The sequence below is a fragment of the Orcinus orca genome, chromosome 7 (assembly GCF_937001465.1).
Source record: "Orcinus orca chromosome 7, mOrcOrc1.1, whole genome shotgun sequence".
NCBI lineage: Eukaryota > Metazoa > Chordata > Mammalia > Artiodactyla > Delphinidae > Orcinus > Orcinus orca.
In genome coordinates, this window is record NC_064565.1 from 59799102 (window position 1) to 59820878 (window position 21777).

At 43.7% G+C, this 21777-nt stretch overlaps 1 protein-coding gene across 3 annotated transcripts in view; it reads left to right on the forward strand.

Annotated features, from left to right (window-relative positions):
- The first annotated feature begins 541 nt into the window (after window positions 1–541).
- The window catches only part of LOC101289061 (plasma membrane ascorbate-dependent reductase CYBRD1), a 39136-nt gene continuing 17900 nt past the window's right edge, over window positions 542–21777 (forward strand). Inside the window, exons 1-2 of one of the 3 annotated variants that reach the window (XM_033423569.2) lie at window positions 542–563; window positions 19488–19696. In XM_033423569.2, the coding sequence (XP_033279460.1) occupies window positions 545–563; window positions 19488–19696 (228 nt within the window). In that variant the 5' untranslated portion in view covers window positions 542–544. Of the gene's footprint in view, window positions 564–4312; window positions 4632–19487; window positions 19697–21777 lie in introns of those variants that run through there. The other 2 variants (XM_004267292.4, XM_004267293.4) reach the window with 2 other exon arrangements.

Here is a 21777-nt window from a genome sequence, read left to right on the forward strand (position 1 = left end):
GGGAACTGCGGGCAGTTTTTGTTGTGGTTTTCAAGGGAAAGAATGGGCGAAGCAAGACAAGCAGGTGGAACAAACTTACCGTTGGATAGTTTGAATAATGTCGGCGGGCTCTGCTTGTAGGGGTGTCCTCAGTTGGCTGGCACCTGGCCCTGTAGTGATGGGGCAGGGGATGGTGTCCCTAGTCTGGTAAAGTCTGGAAGAGAGTTACTTCCTGCCTCTTCTCACACTGGGGCTCCTCAGGCTGTGCCAGATACAGATGAAATCTTTCCCTGCTGCCCTCTTAGGGCGGCTGGACTCTGGGAGCTTCAGGTGAGGGAAGTGGTAGAGGCGGGTTCCACCGCCAGAGCGGGGGGCCAATCTCCTCAGCAGTTCCCTCGGAGGAGAAACACCTCAGCAAAGCAGACATTTGGTTTTTGCCCTGAAGACAACACAGGAGGAAAGAATATTCCTCCCATTAACGTGGATTTGTGTTCTTTTCAAAACTGTAACCCTTGTTTTCTTTCCCTAAGGAGCCTTTGAGCACTGCCTGGGCTTGGATTACAGCATGAGTCACGGCATGAGCTGTGAGTCACTTTATCTTAGTCATCTGAGAGCGTTTTCTGATCCCCAAATCTCTGGTCTAGTAGAAGAGAAGAGAGGAAGATGTGTGAGCTCACTTCTGCTTGTGATTTTTTTCTTGCTTCATATATTCCTCCTTTCATAGTATGTCCTAAGAAGGCACAGACAAGGCTGGGGAAACAGTAGTATTAGGCAAGAGTATTTTTCCACTTGTCTCTGTCACGGTCCTGCAGGAAGCAGCTGGTTTGCACAAAGTCTTTCATTCAAGAGCGTTTAATAAGGGGACTATTTACAGGGGTGCAAACAGACTCTTCTGTCTGTTTGGGTTACGAACCCCACAAGGAATGGTGAGGACCAAGGACAAGTACGAGCCGGCAGCCGATACCACGCGCAGGCCTGTAGAAGGGAGTGGGCATGGTGTTACTGGTCCCAGGGGGAGCTGTAGCTGGGGAAGAGGGGACACTGAAAAGTCCCCATGTGTTCCTCCAAAAGAGGAACACAACCACTGTAAAATCCATGGTCTGGCAGGGCTTCCCTGGTGGCGCAGTGGTTGAGAGTCCGCCTGCTAATGCAGGGGACACGGGTTCGTGCTCCGGTCCGCGAAGATCCCACATGCCGCAGAGCGGCCGGGGCCGTGAGCCACGGCCGCTGAGCCTGCACGTCTGGAGCCCGTGCTCCGCAACGGGAGAGGCCACAACAGTGAGAGGCCCACGTACCGCAACAAAACAAAACAAAACAAAAACCATGGTCTGGCAAGGGTGCATGGTGGGATAAATAGATCGATGACTCCTCTTTCTTCCTGCTCTCTGACCTTCCAGCACCACCCATTGACCAAAGTCAATTGGAAGCCAGAGGACTAGAGTCTGTCAGGGCACAGGGCAAGACCAAGAAGGGTGGAGAGTGGAGGGGCAAACAGAGTAACCAACACACAGTCAACATTTGAATATTTAAAAAATGGTCCACTTACTCCAGACAGCAAACACTAAGTACAACTTATTAGACTTTACATTAGAATACTGGACTTCTGTACGTGCCAAAGAAATGCAACACTGCCTCGTGGAAGATCAGCAGATAAATGGCAAACAGGGCCCCTGGTTCCTGATCTCTTGATGAGTGGGGTTTAGATTTTCTCTCCCTGGCCCTTCACAACTCTCCTCACTCTGCATTTTGTGTCTGTCAGGGACAATAAAAATCTGTGCCAATATATACATGTTTCTAGAATCATAGGTTTTTCGGAAGGCTCTCTTGTTCAATGCCCTACCCCATCCCCACACATCAGGCAGCCCTTTGATAGCATTGATGTAAAAAGTACTTGAGTAAAGTAACTTTGTAAACTTTACAAAGTACTTCACAAAGTATCTGAGTAAGTACTTTGGTGGCAAATTATTTACCACCCCCTGAGGGAAACTTATATAACAAATCTGTTTTTAAAAGTTGTTAATACCAAGCCACAACAAACTTTATTAAAAAGTTTCCTCTTTCAAGTGACAAGTTTTATCAAAGTTAGGTCCTTAAAGGACAACTTAAAAGTTGAAATTTTTCTCAGTTTAGCTGGTAACTTCAGGATGATTCAACATCATCCATACTATTTGGCCATGTTTTCATTCTCCTGAGATGTTTTGTTAAATGGAGTCTGGAATCCCACAGATTCTTCTTTGCTGCTGCTGCAGAGTAAAATCAACTCGAGAGTGGAGTGAAGGTGTTGGGCTAAGGGGGTGAAGAAGTTACCTGGGGACAAGAACTAGATACTTTTAGGGAGAAGAATAGGGACACAATGATATTGTTGTTAAAGAATTACTAGTTAAAGGTCGAAGAGGAAGAGAAACAGCATAAAATTAAACAGGGAATCTTTGTAGCACTCAGGAACCCAAAAGGTCTGAAAAAATAAAACTGGAAGATTCAGTGATAGTGTCTGTTTATTCCTATGGATCTATTCTCACCCTTCTCCACTCTGCTGTGTCCTGGAGGCTGACCTATATGGGCTACATCATCTTCCCTCTGGGTTTCAGATTAGCTTCAGCCATTTGGGACCAGGCAGGAGATTGGAGGGGAAGAGAGTAAGGCTGGAATATTCATGCTGCCTCCCATTCTTCCTCCCTGTGGGGTCCCTGCCGGCTGACTGCATCCCTCAAACTCAAGGCCATAGCCTCAGTCAGCCTGCCCTTTTTACACTGTTCTCTCTCTCTCTCTCTCTCTCTCTCTTTCTCTCTCTCTCTCTCTCTTTCTCTCTCTCTCTCTCTCTCTGTCTCTCTTTCTCTCTCTGGATTTCAGTAACCCTCTCCCATTCAGGCCTGGGCACTGCAAAACCCTTGTGGTTTCCCACACCCTGCCCACAACTTTGTAAGTAGCCCTGTTCGTTATAAAATTGCCCAACTGGAATGAGCCATCTGTTTCCTGCCAGCACCCTGACTGACACACTCAGTCCCATTCTTCTCCCAATATTTACTGAGTAGCTACTATATTTCAAGGAAGAATAAAATGATAAATTAGACAGTTACTAATCTCAAGGAGGCTGTCTGGGGAGTGGAGACAGCCACAGGAACAGATGGTTATATCACATCTTGATAAGTGATGCAGAGAGGCACTGGATGGGGAGGTGGGTAGAAGTGTAAAACAGGGGCATAGGCAGACTCAGGGAAGGTTTCTTGGTGGAGATGGGGTTGGACAGTTTTAGAGGCAGGGACATGGGTAGGGAGTGGTGAGGAGTTGGGAGAGAAGCCATGGACATCAGGGCCAGACCGTAGAAAGCCTTATACTGTGGGTAGGGGTCCTTCTTTTCCACTTGTTTACTCTCTTTCTTTTTCTCCCTTTCTTTTTACCAACAAGGGAAAAATAGTGACATCAGTGAAGTCTGCAGCCCCTTACTCTTAGACCTCAATCTTGCCCCACTACCAGTGCTTGACACTCCTACTTCCTTGCCTAAAACCTGTCTTTTCCATTGAAAATCACTCCCATACATCTCCTGCATATTCTAAGGCCTTTCAAAATGGCAGGATGATAATTTGGTAAACTAGTCCTTGGAGGTGAGCTACAGGAGAGAGCTAGAAGTGAACGTTCCCAAGTGCATTCTAGGAGCCCTAACGGCCAGAGCCCCATTTTCTTTAACAGCAGTTGATAACACTGACACTTCTCTTGTCCAATGGAGAAGGGTAAACTTAATGTTGGAAAGAAGGCAGGGAGTGAGTGAGCTTCACTCCACCAAGGTGGGGCTTTAGTTCAAATAGGTTTGAGCAGGTGGCACTTTTAAGATCCATTTTTATCACATACGGACAAGTCCAGGGTCCAGGAGGTATCTGCCTTCTCTCTCTTAAGTGCACACTGCCAGTAGTTTCCTTGCTAGGTAAGGCCAGGTCCACACAGTCCCACAGTTGCCTCCTTGGCATCAAAGACAGCCAGTCCTCTAGAACTGCGGCTCATGAGGCTTCGTTAGTCAAAATCACACACACAAAGCCACCCAACGGACCCCTCTCTTCTGTTAACCGAGAGTGCGCACCACTGCCTCCCCTCATATAAGGAAAGAGACACGGGAAGAGCTAAAAGAAAGTGGTGGGTATGGAACCCTCAGCACTCTCGCTCTCAACAAGTAACCGGATCGGTTGTTCGAGCTCTCCGCAAGCACGGACGCAGGGCCAGGGGCGGCCACCCCGCAGCGAGAGCTCTGGGCGGCCACTAGAGCCCGAGGGTGGGGCTAGTCTCTGAGCACCGGCCAGCTGCCCGCCCCCTGGAGGCCCCGCCTCCCAGACAGGCATGCGAGAAAGCCCCTCCCCCGGGCGCTCCTAGAAGTCGACGACGCGTCCCGCTCCTGTGCCAGTACCTAGAGGCCTCCGCCGCCGCTTCGCGGAGTTCCTGTGGCTACCACCGCGCGGAGTATGGGGCGCTGATGGCCATGGAGGGCTACAGGGGCTTCCTGGGGCTGCTGGTGTCGGCGCTGCTCGTCGGCTTCCTGTCTGTGATCTTCACCCTCATTTGGGTCCTCCACTACCGGGAGGGGCTCGGCTGGGACGGGACCGCGCTCGAGTTTAACTGGCACCCTGTACTCGTGGTCACCGGCTTCGTCTTCATCCAGGGCATCGGTACTGGCACCTCCTGGGAGGAGGCGGGGAGGCAGGGGCCGGGAGTTCCCGACCGAGTTCCAACCGAGTGGGGTTGGGCGAGGGAGGGGGTGAGGGAGCAGCGCGCGGCGGCCCGGGAGCGGAGTCGGCGGGGCGCGGCGCTGGAGGGAGGTGGGCGGGCTCCGAGGCCCGGGGGCGCGGGCCGGGCCGACTTGGGCGAGCGCTGGGGCGGAGCGCGCGGGGCCGGGGTTCGCGGTGAGACGCGTGGCGGAATCGGCTGGGCACTGACGCGGCGCGGAGGGCTGGCCGGGCGCGCTAGCCCGGCTTGGTTAGTAACTCTTTGCTGCGAGTGGTTGCGACGCGATACCAGACGACACCAAACGCGGGAGCGGAGGAGAGATGCGGGAGCGTGGTGCGGCCAGGCAGCCCACGAGCCCCCGAAAATCGCCCCCTGTGGACCGAGCCTGCGCCATCACAGGCGCGGAGATCTCTTTAGGCGACGCCTTTCGTTGAACTTGCTTCAAGGCTGCGGGTTAGGAGAGGAAGGCAATGGGGGCGGGGGGTTGGCGGTGGGAATGGAGGGGCGAGAATTTGCTGCTTCTTGTCTCATCCTCAGCCCTGAGCGAAGGGGCCCGTCAGCGGGTAGCCGGGGTGAGTGAAGGAAGCATCAGCTCTGGTTTCACTCCTAGAGCGTTAAACGCAGTCGAGCCGAGGAGCTGCCAAGATTCTGAAGGGTGTTTCGCTGCCCTGCCTGGTTATTGGACAGTCTGGAGCCCGACTTGTTTTTGTGGCTGCTGCCCAGAGAAAGTTCCCCTGCGGGGCTTCCTGTTGGGCGCTAGCCCGGAATGCGGGACCAGAGATGCCCGAGGGGGCCTCGCGGCTGCTGGGCTGGGAGAGATGCTTCTGCTTGGAACATCTTTGGGGTTTGCTGCCTCGGCCTGCAGCCTCTGGGATGAGGCTGGCACGGAGAGAGCGCTCAGCGGATGGCAGTTTTTGTTCTTGTTTTTGAGATATAATTGATATATTAGTTTCCATCACCTCACGTAGTTACAATTTTTCCCCCCTTGGGATGAGAACTTTTAAGATCTAGTCTCTTTAGCAATGTTCAAATCTACAGTATAGTATTATTAACTGCTGCCATCATTCTGTGCATTACATCCCCAGAACTTTTAACTGGAAGGTTGTACCTTTTGACCACCTTCACCCATTTCCCCCCTTACCTCCTCTCTCCGTCAGTGTCCGGTTTTGTTGTCTTTGTCTAGTGCTGCTCACAATGTCCTGACAGCTTCCTTTCCTTCAGCTGCTGTTGAGCTGGAGGAACCTCTAGCGAGTGGTGCAAGCGCCATTTGTTTGTAACCACTTTCCAAAAAGTGAAGTCAAGGCCTTGGCAGAGAAAGTATTTAGAACAAGGCAGAAAGTAGCGGACTGGAGTTATGTCGTAGAAAGTAATGGAGAGGAGTGGAAAGGACTTGGGAAGGAGGCGCCCACCAGCCGAAACCTCTAGCCTTGCCTCTGAGCAAGCTGCCTTTTCTCCACCAGTATTTAACTTTCCACAAACAAAGAAGAGAACAAAAAAGCGCCCACCTCCTTTCTAAAGAAAAGATTTTTGTTTCCATTTAAAACGTGGGCAGCAGCCTTGGCCAGTGTGGCTGGCGTGGCTGGCATCCTCCCACTCTGGGAGGTACTGGAAGCTGTTGCCAAGGCCCAGCTGTGGTTCTGAGGCTTCCCTGGTGTGAGATGGCACCCGGGTGTGAGTACCACTGGCTGGCTAAGTTATTCGTTGCGTATTTTGCCGCTAAACTAAAATGAGAAAAACATACTCAAGTTCCAAAGTCGCTGTTGGCAGAAGCACTCTTTCCTTTGTGGTAGAGCCCTTAAGTTTGGCCAGAGCTGTCAACACCTTTTGTTTGCTCACAGCAGTAGGAACAGTCTCTTCATCTCTTCAAACCAACTCCTCAGAGCAGCTTCTAATACTAAGAAACTTTCCGGAGGGGTAGAATATCTCCTTACCATGGAGGGTAAGGGAAACACAGGTGATAATACTTGTTTCTTGACTTCTAAAGAGGAGACGCTCTAACATTTACTTAGTGCACTAAGTGCACTATTTCACAGATATATAAGGGTAAACTGGGCTTCCCTGGTGGCGCAGTGGTTGAGAGTCCGCCTGCCGATGCAGGGGACACGGGTTCGTGCCCTGGTCTGGGAAGATCCCACATGCCGCGGAGCGGCTGGGCCCGTGAGCCATGGACGCTGGGCCTGCGCGTCCGGAGCCTGTGCTCTGCAACGGGAGAGGCCACAGCAGTGAGAGGCCCGCGTACCGCAACAAAAAAAAAAAAAAAAAAAGAGTAAACTGAGGCACAGAGCAGGTGCTACTTCTGTGTAGCACTACTACACAGAAGTAGTGTGTTTTCAGGGGCTTTATTTTCAAGGTTCATTTCTCTGCTTTTATGGCAATACGCTTATTTTCTGTAAGATATTCTGTTTGAGAAGCAAAAAGCTTCATGTAAAATACACTTTGAAACTTTTCCTTCATGTTAGAGTCCATTACAGTTTTCCTAAAATAATTTATAATTTGTCTAAACCTTGGACTTTTCTTAATCTGTTTATATTCACTTTGGAGCAAAAATATGTACATGGATATTTTGGAAATTTTCATCTGCTGCTTTTATTTAAGCTTAACTCCTGTATTTGTAGTAGTTTTGGAATGTTTGTCCTGTCAACATTACCCATCCTGTTTACTATTTGGATTCCAGATATAAAAAGCACTTTAATCAGATGACACACTTATTTTTAAAATTTATTTTATTGAAGTATAGTTGATTTACAATGTTGTGTTAATTTCTGCTGTACAGCAAAGTGATTCAGGAATACATGTGTACATTCTTCTTCATATTCTTTTCCATTATGGTTTATCACAGGATATCGAATATAGTTCACAGTAGGACCTTGTTGTTTATCCATTCTATATGTAATAGTTTGCGTCTGCTAACCCCAAACTCCCAATCCGTCCCTCCCCCACCTCCCCTCCCCCTTGGCAACCACAAGTCTGTTCTCTATGTAGGTGACACATTTAATTGACATGCACGTAAGCTTTCTCATACATATAGGCACATGCATAGCACTCATGAGTTCTTGCAAGTCTTGGCCCACCTGCATGTCCTCACATCCAGCAGTAGGAAGCCTCCAGTAGAAGGACTAGGAGTAAATAGTTGACTTCATAGGCTGGGGGAAACACACATGTTACAGACTAGCCATGTTATAAAAGCTTTTTTACTGTATATAATTGCTTCAGGGAGCAAATTTTTAGGCTATGTTATTTCAGATCTCTAATAGTGAACGTGATGTAATTGAGCTCTGTGATACACAAATGTTCAGCGATGAGGAGGGAAGGCCAAAGTACAGTTTTTACTCTAAGCATAAAATGCTTTACAAATGCAAACAGTAAATGATATTTAAAACTATGTGAGAATAAATATGTGTCCTTTGAAACACCTTTAAGAAGTAAGCTCTGAAGAAAGCAAGGGTAACATAGAAGTTACAAAATAAATATCTATGTGTCTTTTGGAAAATATATGTGTTCTAAAATAAAGTGTAAGAGACTACAGGATAGTTAAAACTGAAATAAAATTTTAAACTAGTAGGAAATCCAGCAAACATGAATGAGGAAGTTTCAAAGAGAACTTTTAGAAGACCTTTGTGCTTCTCTGAAAGGACTGTTTCCCATGAAATAAGTATACTGCCAGGAAATCAGAGAAACAAAACTTGAAAAGGCCACAGAAAAGACTGAAACAAATAAATGCTCTCAAAGTGGCTGTTGATCTTTTAAAAGGTTCAGCAAGGTGGAATGTGTTCTTTAGTAAAAGGTAGAAAATTCAAGTATATAAATTTAGTGAAAAGAAGCCTCAGCAATTATAGACGCCTTACTTTTCCACGTGTAGAACTCTTTTGACTGTATAAACTGAAGGAAGAGAAATTCAATAGTATAATGATCTCAGGTTGGTTTTGTGAGAGAATATAACTTCATTTAAGTCACATTTAAAAGAATAACAAAAAGAAATTAAGGGTAGTTCTTAAAAGGCAAATGGGATATCCTATTAATGTATCTAAAAGTGACCAAATTCGAAGACCACTTAAATATATTTGGAAAGGCTCTTGGGGTAAAACCTGGCAAAGAATAGAATGGAGAAAGTGCTCCAAATACCTACTCCAAAACCAGCCTTCAGGACACCATAGATAATTAAACCTGTCATTCATAAAGAAACGGGGGTTTTTAAAAGCATAAAGACACAATTCAAGACAACAATTCAAGACAACCACAAGCACATTTCAAGATACAATTCAAGACAACCACAAGCACATTTTTTTTTGTTATAAATAAGTACATGCAGATCTCTTTGTAATACATCTAATAAAAATGTTTTAGACATGATTATTTTGCTCACTACTGCATCCCCAGCATCTAGAATAACACCTGGAACTGGCACAAAGTAGGCCAGTAAATAGTTGTTGAATGAATGAGTGATTATTTCAGTACCATCGCCAATTGTTAGTAACAAAATGCAATTTTACAGCCACTCATTTGTGGTGATAATAGTAGCATCCAAAGAAAAAGTGCCCTCCCTTCCCCTCAGTGATTCTGCTGTTTACAGCCCGTTTGGAAGCACTGCTTTAGTCAGCCTCAGGGGAGAATGGGCATCATGTTATATTGGAAGCGCATCTCTACTCTAAAGGCCTCAAGCTCATTAGAATGTTACTGCCTCATTAGAATTGCCTACCACCTGTGCCTTCTCACTCCATCAATTCTCCCCTTTTCCTTGTGCATCAAGTTTCTCCCCCATTGGATTATTTTCAATGTGTTACAATTTCTGTCATCTTTTTAAAAAGATTAATTAATTAATTTATTTTTGGCTGTGTTGGGTCTTCGTTGCTGCGCACGGGCTTTCTCTAGTTGTGGTGAGCAGGGGCCACTCCTCGTTGCGGTGCATGGGATTTTCATTGCGGTGGCTTCTCTTCTTGCAGAGCACGGGCTCTAGGTGTGTGGGCTTCAGTAGTTGAGGCATGTGGGCTCAGTAGTTGTGGCTCATGGGCCCTAGAGCACAGGCTCAGTAGCTGTGGCGCACAAGCTTAGTTGTGTATCTCTTGCAAATACTCTATGGACCTGGTTTTCTTATTCCTGAAAAAGATATATAGTGAGTTGAACAGTGGCTCCCAAAAGATATGTTCAAGTCCTAATCTCAGTGACCTGTGAATAGGGCCTTAGCGTCTTTGCCGATGTAATTAAGGATCTCAAGATGAGATCAGCCTGTATTCAGGATGGGCCCTAAGTCCAATAACTGGTGTCCTTATAAGAGAAAAGAGAAGGAGATTTGAGGCACAGACACACAGAGGGGAGGCCATGTGAAGATGGAGGCAGAGATTGGAGTGATCTGTCTACAAGTCAAGGAATACCAAGTATTGTTGGCAGCTACCAGAAGCGAGGAGAGAGGTATGGAATTGATTCTCACTCAGAGCCTCCTGAAGGAACCAGTCTTGCCAATACCTTGATTTTAGACTTCTGGTCTCCAGAATTGTGAGAGAATACATTTCTGTTGTTTTAAGTCACTCAGTTTTGGGTACTTTGTTATGGTAGCCCTAGGAAACCAATACAGGATATAACAGTTACCACTGCTCTCTGGGAAGCCCAAAGTATGGTATTTTCATAAGGTTTTTACAAACTTTTTGTTGTTCTTCCCAGTCCAGACACAGTTTACCAATCAGAGGCCAATTTTATTATAAGCAGTGTTGCCCAATAACATTGGTGAGAAACCTCTCTGTTTACTAGTGCATATGACCAAAGATCAGATCCTCGTGCAGCAGGGTATAGGTAGAGAATCGGAGATTGCCTACTTCTGGCAAAATAGGAACCTCTTAGCTTCAGCAGATTGTGGCTATGTGGGGATGCCCACAGTGACCAGAGTTTCTCATTATCCAGGAGAATCTAGATTTTAAAAAACTGGTTCAGTCTAAAAGTAAACAAGCCACAAAACCAAAATATAACCCCCAAATCATGCTGATCAAACAAAACACATCTGTGGACCAAATCCAGTATATATCTTCCAGTGACTTCTAGAGTTTTCTATCTTGACTTGGTGGGGTTTTAAACTTTTCCCTTAAAGAGTAGAACAATCTTCCCTTTTAAGAAAGATAAACCAGAAATATTTGTTATAACTGTTTTTCTTCCTATAGAAACTTTCTTAAAAGATCAAATCAGGCTTTGAAATGACTGCAGACTTCAGCTGTACTTTTCTTTTAATTAATTAATTATTTTTGGCTGCGTTGGGTCTTCGTTGCTGGGCATGGACTTTCTCTAGTTGCGGTGAGCAGTGGCTACTCTTCGCTGCGGTGCTTCTCTTGTTGTGGAGCATGGGCTCTAGGCGCGTGGGCTTCAGTAGTTGTGGCATGCGGGCTCAGTAGTTGTGGCTCACAGGCTCTAGGGCGCAGGCTCAGTAGTTGTGGCACACAGGCTTCGTTGCTCTGCAACATGTGGGATCTTCCCGGACCAGGGCTTGAACCCGTGTCCCCTGCATTGGCAGGCGGATTCTTAACCACTGCTCCACCAGGGAAGTCCCAGCTGTACTTTTCTAAGTCTGTTCATTCATTTATTCATTCGATTTCTTCATATATTATCCTATTTATTTAATTAGCATGCATTTATTAAGCACTTACTGTATGCCAGACAGTGTAAAATAAATGAGTAAGATGTAGCCCTATCTACAAGTTGTTCTCATTTGAGTTTGTTAGAGGCAAGTTATGGTTTTCTTTTAGAAAACCTAAGCCCTAAATATTTAGAGCTGTCTAGGACTTGAAGTTCAACTCCTAATTTTAGAGATCAAATGCCTAACCAGGGTTAGACCACCAATGATATCAGAGCCAATACTAGTTCTAATGTCATAATATTGATATGAGGCATAAGAAAATATAGCTGGTGTTTCTGGGTATTTGTAAACGTCTAGCCAATTAATTGAATTTTTCTCTTTTCATACACTATTTTGTACCAAGTAGGTGCCTTTGTGAGGGTTTTAGTCACTTCAAAGAGATGCTTCTAGTGCCAAGTTGCTAAAACAAATCTTCCAAATCATCCAGATCGCTTCTTTCATTTGGATTCTCCAGAGGTTTTCAGTTTCATGGTATTCATGCTGTGAGACAGTCTGAGAGCACAGGCATGTTCAGAGCTCAGATTCCCTTTGGTAGCCACTGCAGGAATCTTTTCAAGAAGTGTATTTAAAGAGGATTCTCTGCTTTTACATTTAAACTTGAGGTCCTTTGGACTGTGTCAGGTGAATTCTTAGGTGCACAGGGAAATAAGTTGTAAATCTTGATAATTGTGCTCAGAACATACTACCAAGGAGGTCAAAGTAATACGTTATTCAGAGTGTTAAGAAAAGTGTAATGGGCACACCATATTTAAGTAGAATTTATAAAGTGTCTTAAAATTCCAGTGTACTTCAGTCTCAATAACTTACTCTTATTTTATTTTGGGGTTCACTTAAAGCTTACCTAAAGCTATTAGGTGGGGCCGAGTGCAGAATACTTTTTACTTATTTGAAAGGACCATTTTTTAAAATATAAATTTATTTTTGGCTGCGTTGGGTCTTCGTAGCTGCGTGCAGGCTTTCTCTAGTTGCTGCAAGTGGGGGCTGCTCTTCGTTGCAGTGCGCGAGCTTCTATTGTGGTGGCTTCTCTTGTTGAGTAACACAGGCTCTAGGCGCGTGGACTTCAGTTGTTGTGGTGCATGGGCTCAGTAGTTGTGGCATGCAGGCTCAGTAGTTGTGGCTCACAGGCTCTAGAGCGCAGGCTCAGTAATTGTGGCACACGTGCTTAGTTGCTCTGTGACATGTGGGATCTTCCCAGATCAGGGCTCGAACCCGTGTCCCCTGCATTGGCAGGAGGGATCTTAACCACTGCGCCACCAGGGAAGCCCAACTGTTTGGTTTTATATGAACTAACACGTGGGTCAGCAGTTGAGGTTTTGATTTGTGCGTTTTTGTTTGTTTGTTTTGGTACGTGGGCCTCTCACTGTTGTGGCGTCTCCCGTTGCGGAGCACAGGCTCCGGACGCGCAGGCTCAGCGGCCATGACTCATGGGCCCAGCCGTTCTGCGGCATGTAGGGATCTTCCCGGACCGGGGCACGAACCTGTGTCCCCTGCATTGGCAGGCGGACTCTCAACCACTGCGCCACCAGGGAAGCCCGATTTGTGCGTTTTAAAAGAGGATCTGCTCATTTTCTGGGAAATATTAAATTACTGTACTTTATCAAGATTTGTATATTCAACACATACTTACTGAATTCCTACTATGTGCTAGGCTCTGTGCTAAATATTGGGATCTGACAGTGAACAAGACTGACGTACTCCTACCTTTGTAAATCACAAGATTTAAACACAGAAGAACTGGAGTCAAATTGTTTTCTATGTTTGGGGACATTTCTCTCCCTCCAAGTGCCCTTCTCCCCACATTCACTTTGACAAATTCTAAATTTGCATTGCCTGCTATGAGACAAATTTGTATATGTGGATAGTTTTGTAATGGTATATGGATAGAAAGCTGATGTCAAACCAGAGATTACATCTTGGAGAATATATATTTCACATATTCCTGAGTTGATTATGCTGCTAGGAACTGAGAAAATTTCTAAATAATTCAATTCAATTCAAGTTACTTCATTTTTCCCTTCATTGTTGAAAGAATAATTGTACACAGGTATTGATTTTTTTTCCCTTTCCTTCCTTCCTTCCTTCCTTCCTTCCTCCCTCCCTCCCTCCCTCCCTCCCTCCCTTCCTTCCTTCCTAAGTTTATCACAATAGAATGTTCCACCACCAATAATTTTTCTTTTTTTTTTTTTTTTTTAAACATCTTTATTGGAGCATAATTGCTTTACAATGGTATGTTAGTTTCAGCTTCACAACAAAATGAATCAGTTATATATATACACATATACAATGGAATATTACTCAGCCATAAAAAGAGACGAAATTGAGCTATTTGTAATGAGGTGGATAGACCTAGAGTCTGTCATACAGAGTGAAGTAAGTCAGAAAGAGAGAGACAAATACCGTATGCTAACACATATATATGGAATTTAAGAAAAAAAAAATGTCATGAAGAACCTAGGGGTGAAACAGGAATAAAGACACAGACTTACTAGAGAATGGACTTGAGGCTATGGGGAGGGGGAAGGGTAAACGGTGAATAATTTTTCTTTTAGAAAGATTTAAAATGTATTTTTCACATTATATGTGTTCACGTTTCCCTACATTTTCTGGGCGAAAACGGTTTTGCCAACTAGGGCCTCTAACAGAAAAACCCTTGTTTCAGTCACAAGTAGCTGTTTGATAACATTTTCCCTCTTCATGGGCTTATGAGACCTTTTTCTTCCTTCTCACTGAACCTCAGGAATGGTGTCTAGGTCAGTGCCAAGCCAAAGAAGCAAGAAATGTTTAAATTCCACTCTCCAAGGCAGTTTATACTACTGTTGAGAAGAGCTACTTGTTTAAGAAATGTGGTTGATTTGCAAAGGTTGCCCCTTCTCCTGAAGTCCACCGTATTTTGGTTACTTATGCATTTTAAAAAGCATGTAAACACCTTATGCAAATGCAGCATTTTGCAGTTATCCTCCATCTATCCAGAGAGCATTTTGAAACATAGTCAGCTACCCCACAGAACTTCTCTGTTGCCAGGATAGGTGCTGAAGACTCCATGCCTCACTTCTATGAGAGCCGCTGAGATTTCCACAAGCTGCCTACTTAGCAGTTGAGACTAATTGGCTATTGGGTTTGGAGGCTTACAGAAATATTGTTCTAACTTTAAAACTATTATGAACTCTTTCAACCATACAGAAAATAATATAACAGATCCCCATGTACTCATTGCCCAGATTTAACAGATGTTAAAATTGTTGCCATCATAAAAGTTTATAAACTTAAATAGAACTTAAAACAGGTAGGAATAATAGATAATGCAGGCTGATGGAGGGGAGAAGTTGGAGGCAGGCACCCTAACCTGAGCAAGAAACTAAAAGAGGAGGTAGAAAAATTCTACACTAGACCCAGGGACTAAAAGAGAAACGTTAACTGTCTGGGCCCGTTTGGATCGGAGGCAAGTACCTCTCCTGCTTCGAAAGTTCCTAGGACTTTCTCTTATAGTAATAGGACAGTGTGTTTTGTTGATAACCCGCAAACTGTCAATAAAAGATTAAATTGTGTTCCACTCATGCTAGTGCTAGAGAAGGAAAGCTAGTGTGCAACCAATATGAAGAATATTTGAGTAAATGTGAAAAGTTTAAAAGTCAAGTTTTGACACTCAAAGAGGGTAGACTTCAGTTTTTTGGAAAATTTGACACATTTCTCTGTGGTGCCCGTAGTATTGAGAAGAGTGAAGATTCTTCATTGGGAGCATAGTTGTCTATGAATTTTGGGCAACATTTTTAAGGTACTTTTAATTGAAGAACCACATACATGCAGAAAAGTACCTAAATCATAAGTGACATGTTTTCATCACATGAACACACTCATGTATCCATCATGAAACAACATTCCAGGCACCCCAGAATCCCCTTGGTTACCCCTGTAACTCTCCTCAGTCATGATAACTATTCTTGATTTCTAACATCCGAGGTTAGTTTTGATTTTGGAAGTTTTTGATATAATATGACCCAGATTGGGGAGGAAAAGCTGTTGTGAGTTATTGCTTATAATTTGCTATTTGAGCAAACATCCTGAGTATTTCCTTTTCGCATGTGGATGTTCAAGTTTCCTCATCTAAGATTCCTTCCCCTGGGGTGGTGCCTGGAGGATATAATGATGGTGACCACAATGATGATAACAACAGTGATATTAATTTAAAAACACTAAATGTTATTGAGCAAACTACTTCACATCTCTGTGCCTCTGCTTCCTGCTCTGCATAATGGTAATAATAAACATACCTTCCTCACACAGTTGAGTCGAGGATTATAATGTAAACCTGTAAAGCACTTAACATGGTGCCTACTACCTTGCAAGGCCTCAGGTGTTTGTGTGTGTGTGTGTGTGTGTGTAATAAATGAGACTAAACCAGGAGAAGGGGAAATGCGTTACTAGGTTTTTGAGTTTTTTTAATAAATTTATTTATTTTATTTATTTTTGGCTGCGTTGGGTCTTCTTTGCTGTGCGTGGGCTTTCTCTAGTTGTGGCAAGCAGGGGCTACTCTTTGTGGCGGTATGCGGGCTTCTCATTGCGGTGGCTTCTCTTGTTGCGGAGCACGGGCTTTAGGCGTGCGGGCTTCAGTAGTTGTGGCTCGCAGGCTTAGTAGTTGTGGCTTGCGGGCTCTAGAGTGCAGGCTCAGTAGTTGTGGTGCACGGGCTTAGTTGTTCTGCGGCATGTGGGATCTTCCTGGACCAGGGCTCAAACGCGTGTCCCCGGCATTGGTAGGCAGATTCTTAACCACCGCACCACCAGGGAAGCCCCACGTTATTAGGTTTTAATATTTTGTAGATTTTTATTTTACTGCTGCCTGATCACAGATTGACTGCAAAAAACTCGATTGTGTAGATAAAAGGTTACTAAGTCTGTGGGTAAAGAGGCATTTGCTTTCCTTAAAAACGAAAGAATCATATAATTACGACAGTGAAATTTATTTTACTTCAACTTTTTGTTGAAGTTAGTAAATATTGGAAATAATCTATATGTCAATTGTATGTCAACATACAATTGATTATTATCTAGAAAATCCAATATGTATGAGAATATTGTACAGTCCTTAAATTCATGTTTTCAAGGATAATTTAATGATATGTGAAATGTTCATAATTTTAAGTATAAAAATAATTTAAAATGCAAAAAACAAACCAAAACCAAAAAACCATTAGATCATATAGGATGTGCCGCTGAGTCATCAGAGGAGGAAAAGCATGAGGAGGGGAAACCACAGTGTTAGAGTTGACATCAATTTGATTTCTGGACTTTGATCAGTCTGCAGAAAGTGCTTTACATTTATTTATTTAAATAATACTAGGGCTTCCCTGGTGGCGCAGTGGTTGAGAGTCCGCCTGCCGATGCAGGGGACGCAGGTTCGTGCCCCGGTCCGGGAGGGTCCCACGTGCCGCGGAGCGGCTGGGCCCATGAGCCATGGCTGCTGGGCCTGCGCGTCCCGAGCCGGTGCTCCGCAACGGGAGAGGCCGCAGCAGTGAGAGGCCCGCGTACCGCAAAAACAAAAAACAAAAAACTTAAGGGTCATACACACACAAATAAAACTACTGAAATTCGAAAAAGGTTAATGGATTATATTGACGTCAATTTCCTGGATGTAATACTATACTGTAGTTATGTAAGATGTTACCACTGGGGGAATCTGTGTGAAGAGTATATGGGATCTCTCTGTATTATTTGTTACAACTGTATGTAAATCTACAGTATCTCAAAATAAGTTAAAAAAAAATACTAACGGAGCTGCATACATATTTTGAGCCCAGGGCTGTCCTAGGCTCTGGGGATACAAGGAGAAACAGCAAGACACATTTTTGCCTTCAAAGAGGATGAAGTAGGGATGAGAAGGGGCCTTGAACTAGCTTTTATTTTTAATTAATTAATTATTTTGGCCATGCGGCAGGGCTTACAGGATCTCAGTTCCCGGACCAGTGATTGAACCCAGGCCATGGCAGTGGACCTGCTGAGTCCTAACCACTGGACCGCCAGGGAATTCCCTGAACTAGCTTTTAAAAGTGTACCTTTTGGGATTTCCCTGGTGGTCCAGTGGTTGGGACTCAGGCACTTTCACTGTCAGGACCCAGGGTTCGATCCCTGGTCAAGGAACTAGGATCCCGCAAGCTGTGCGGCATGGCCAAAAAAACAAAGTGTACCTTTTAAGGTGTTGTGTTAAATGGTTTGAAAAAATTTGTTGAATATATAAATGATTGTCTACAAAGTTTCCATATCCTTAAGGAAATATAATCAATCATTTATAAGATAGACATATATGCACTAAAATTAGTAAGTGGTAGTCCTTCAGAATTTGTATTACATAAAAGGAATACTGTCCTAATGGTGAGGCCTGTCAAGTGTTGGAATGGAACCAAATAATAGGAAGATTGACATCTTGTGCTGAAAGCTCTAAAGAGGCTGAATTCACTTCTATCTTTGTAGGTTTTTTGTGTTTCTGCCTGAAAATGGACAAGATAATCTTACATTTTTATGATCCAATTAAGTTTCATATATTCAAATTATAAATGTCTTTGAAGGGAAAAGGCAGCAGCAGTGTCTGCTTCTTCTTTTCTGGAATTAAGAAATATACATGATTCACTGCTGATATAATAGAATCCATTTCCCAAGGAAGTATTCTTTAAACATTTTCAATCCGCCATATATTTCCAGATATCTAAATTTTTCCTGACATGGACTGAAGGAGTGGAATGAGGGTGGGTTGGGGCAGGATATTGTCTTCAGAACAAAAATTAATTGCATGCTGGGTGAGGTGGGTATATAACCTATTGCTTAAGCCAGGACACTAAAAAAAAAAGCTTTTTAAGTATCTTTTTGTTAAAGTTTAATCTACATGCAGAAAAGTATACATATAAATATATAGCTTAATGAATCTTCCCTCGGTGATTACTTATGTAACCAACACCTAGTTTGAAAATCAGATTATTAGCAGGAGCCCAGAAATCCCTCGTGCATTCCTTTCCAGTTGCTATACCCCTTCCTCACAAGGGCAACCAATATCTTGACTTTTCTTATTGCAGAGATGAGTGTTGCCTGTTGTTATACTTCATATCAATTGAATCATACAGTATATACTTGTTTATGTCTGGTTTCTTGGCATTGACATTATAGGTTGGTCCATATCATTGGGTGAAGTTCTAGTTTTAGTTCATTCATCCTCTTTGCTGTATATTATTCCATGGTGTGAATATATCACAATTTATTTATTCAATCTCTTAATGATGGACATTGGGAAGTTCCCAGGTTTTGGCTACAATGAATAGTGCTGTAATAATATTCTTATACTTGTCTTTTGGTGAACTTATGTACAAACTTCTTTGGGGCATATACTCAGGAGTAGAATTACTAGATCATAAGGTATGCATATATTTTGCTTAAGTAGCTGCTGCTAGTTTTCCAAAGTGTTTGTTCTCATTTAAACTCTTATCAGCAGAACATGAGCGTTCTGATTGTTTCACAACCTCTCCAATACTCAGTATTTTCCATATTTAGCCATTCAGATATGTGGTAGAGGTATTCTCATTTCTCTGTTGACCAATGAAGTTGATATCTTTATTATGTTTATTAGTCACTTGGATATACTCTTTTGTGAAATACTTAGATATACTCTTGGATATACTTGGTCTATTTAAATCTTTGCACATATTTTTCTGTTGTTTAGTCTGTCTTTTTCTTGTCAAATTAAGACACTTATATGAAGAAACCAGATCATAAGATTAAGAATTTCATTTTGGACATGTTGAGTTTAAAATATTTGAGAGGCATCTATGTGGAGATGTCAAGAAGCCATTGGATTATGTGGGTGTGGAGTTCAGAAGACAGTTCTGGGCTGGAGATGAGAATTTTGGAGTCCCTACCATGCAGGTAGCATTTTAATGAAAGAGTGAATGAGATCACGCAGAGAGAGGAAAAAAGTCCTAGGACTGAGCCTGAGAGGCAGCAAGCTTCGTTCTTAAGTTGGGAGTAAAGAAGATGCCAGCAAAGAGCCCAAGAAGGAATCACTGAGAGGCAGGGAAGAGGGGGGAAGCAGAAACCATGAGAAAAGGGTTTCACAAAAGGGAGTGTTCACTGTGTCGAACTGTTCATCTTGTGTTGATTAAAACAACAGTACCACTACATTCTGTCCACTTTTGTCTCTTTCTAGCCATCATCGTATACAGACTGCCATGGACCTGGAAATGCAGCAAGCTCCTGATGAAATCCATCCATGCAGGGTTAAACGCTGTTGCTGCCATTCTTGCAATTATTTCTCTGGTGGCTGTTTTTGATTTCCACAATGCCAGGAACATCCCCAATATGTATAGTCTGCACAGCTGGGTTGGACTGACAGCTGTCATTCTCTACATCTTACAGGTCAGTATCTCAGTGTTTCTTTTTAATTTTTTTAAAAAGTAATTAATTAATTAATTTTTGGCTGTGTTGGGTCTTTGTTTCTGTGTGAGGGCTTTCTCTAGTTGCGGCAAGCGGGGGCCACTCTTCATCGCGGTGCGCGGGCCTCTCACTATCGCGGCCTCTTTTGTTGCGGAGCACAGGCTCCAGACGCGCAGGCTCAGAAATTGTGGCTCACGGGCCTAGTTGCTCCGCGGCATGTGGGATCTTCCCAGACCAGAGCTCGAACCCATGTCCCCTGCATTGGCAGGCAGACTCTCAACCACTGCGCCACCAGGGAAGCCCTCTCAGTGTATTTCTAAACAAGATATAAAAAGTAAAACAATTCAGATACTTTCGATGTTTTCCATTCATTCATAGTTTCTTGGAAATCATCCCATTCCCACTAGTCACTGTTCCATTTGTTTCCATTATAAGTATTTCCCCCTGAGGGGGCACCAGAACTGCAGAATTCAGTTATGAGCTTGAATGTAAGGGTTTAAATATGGACATATGTATGTAGAGAAATTGCCATCTCATAATATCTAGGCTGCCATTGTTTGGACTTTAAATTCCATGTGCTGGATCAACTAGCATAGGCAAGAGCTATAGATTTCTTTCTCACGTTCTCTGTCACTTCTATTTTCTAGGTTTAACTTTAAGAGTAAAGAGGTGAATTTTTACGTCTTTGTTAGATTTTGAAGGCTCAGTGATTATTTTATTTTCATTTCATTTATTAAATGTCTTCATTTACTAAAAACACATACTCTTTTTTAAGTATTTATTTATTTGGCTGTACCAGGTCTTTGTTGCCGCATGCGGTCTCTTAGTTGTGGCATGGGGGATCTAGTTCCCTGACCAGGGATCAAACCCAGGCCCCCTGCATTGGGAGCACGAGTCTTAACCACTGGACCACCAGGGAAGTCCCCAAAAAACACATACACTTAAGAGCACTATATTTAAATGTAAGTTAATGGAGTGAGATAGGAATTTGGCTGTTCTAGATCACAAAAGTAAAGGTTAATTTTTAATGTTTTTGGTGTTAACCATTTTGTTGAAAAATCTTTGTCAATTTTTTTGACAAACTATGTCAATTCACTTCCCTTGCTTAGTACATATATCCAACTCCTGATTGGGACATCATTGTGAACTTACTTTTCTGTGGATATAGGAGAAGAAACTGGAGTGAGTTCATAAAACCTCAAGGCATATTTTAGAATATATGAATGTATGACCTCTTTAAAAAAGGATCTCTTAGCAGACATGTATTTGTCATTTTTCTGCTTCTTAAAGTAAGGTTTTTAAAGCCTTAAGCCTTTTTGAATTTTAAGTAAGTAAAAGTTGATATCTATATGGACACTATTAATAATTTAAGTTTGCATTAGCATGCCTGGAGGTAGGGATTGGCGGATTGAAAGGTGCCAGACAGAAGGGGAGCATAGGGAGAACCCTGTATCAAACATGATCTTACTGATCAAGAAGGAACAAGGAGAATATCTCAAATTGGGTGGCTGAGCCTAGCCCAGATCTCCTGCCCTCAAAGTTGATTTTCCCTCAGTGTTCTCATCTGGGAGACAGCGTCCTCCACTGCTGCCAGCTGGTGGACCCTCTCCCTTCACAGAGTAGGATGGCAAGAGCAGGGGCCATTGAGATGCTGCCAGTTGCTTTGGGGACCCCCTTGGTCTACTAGCATCTCTTCAGGACTTTCCTAGCTTTCTGTTCTGCTTTCAGCGGTTTGTTCCCCTCCCTTTGCCTCACCTCCTTTGTGCCACACCAGAATGCAGGATATTAGAGCCAGAGCGCAGTGTGAGGCATTCTGCTTACCTCACGTAGTCCTTCAAGTGAGATAGTCTTTACAGATGCTGAGGACGCACAGGTTACACAGCAGGAGGCAGAGCTGGGACTCAGGCGCTGGTCTTTCCAATCCTGAGCTCTCCCCACATGGTCCTGCTGTTTCCACAACATGCCCACCATCACTCAGCCCGTGTTTGATCATCCTCAGTGGACGGCCGTATTTCTGAGGAACAGAATGGAGACTACCCAAAACTTGATGTAGCTTGCCTGTG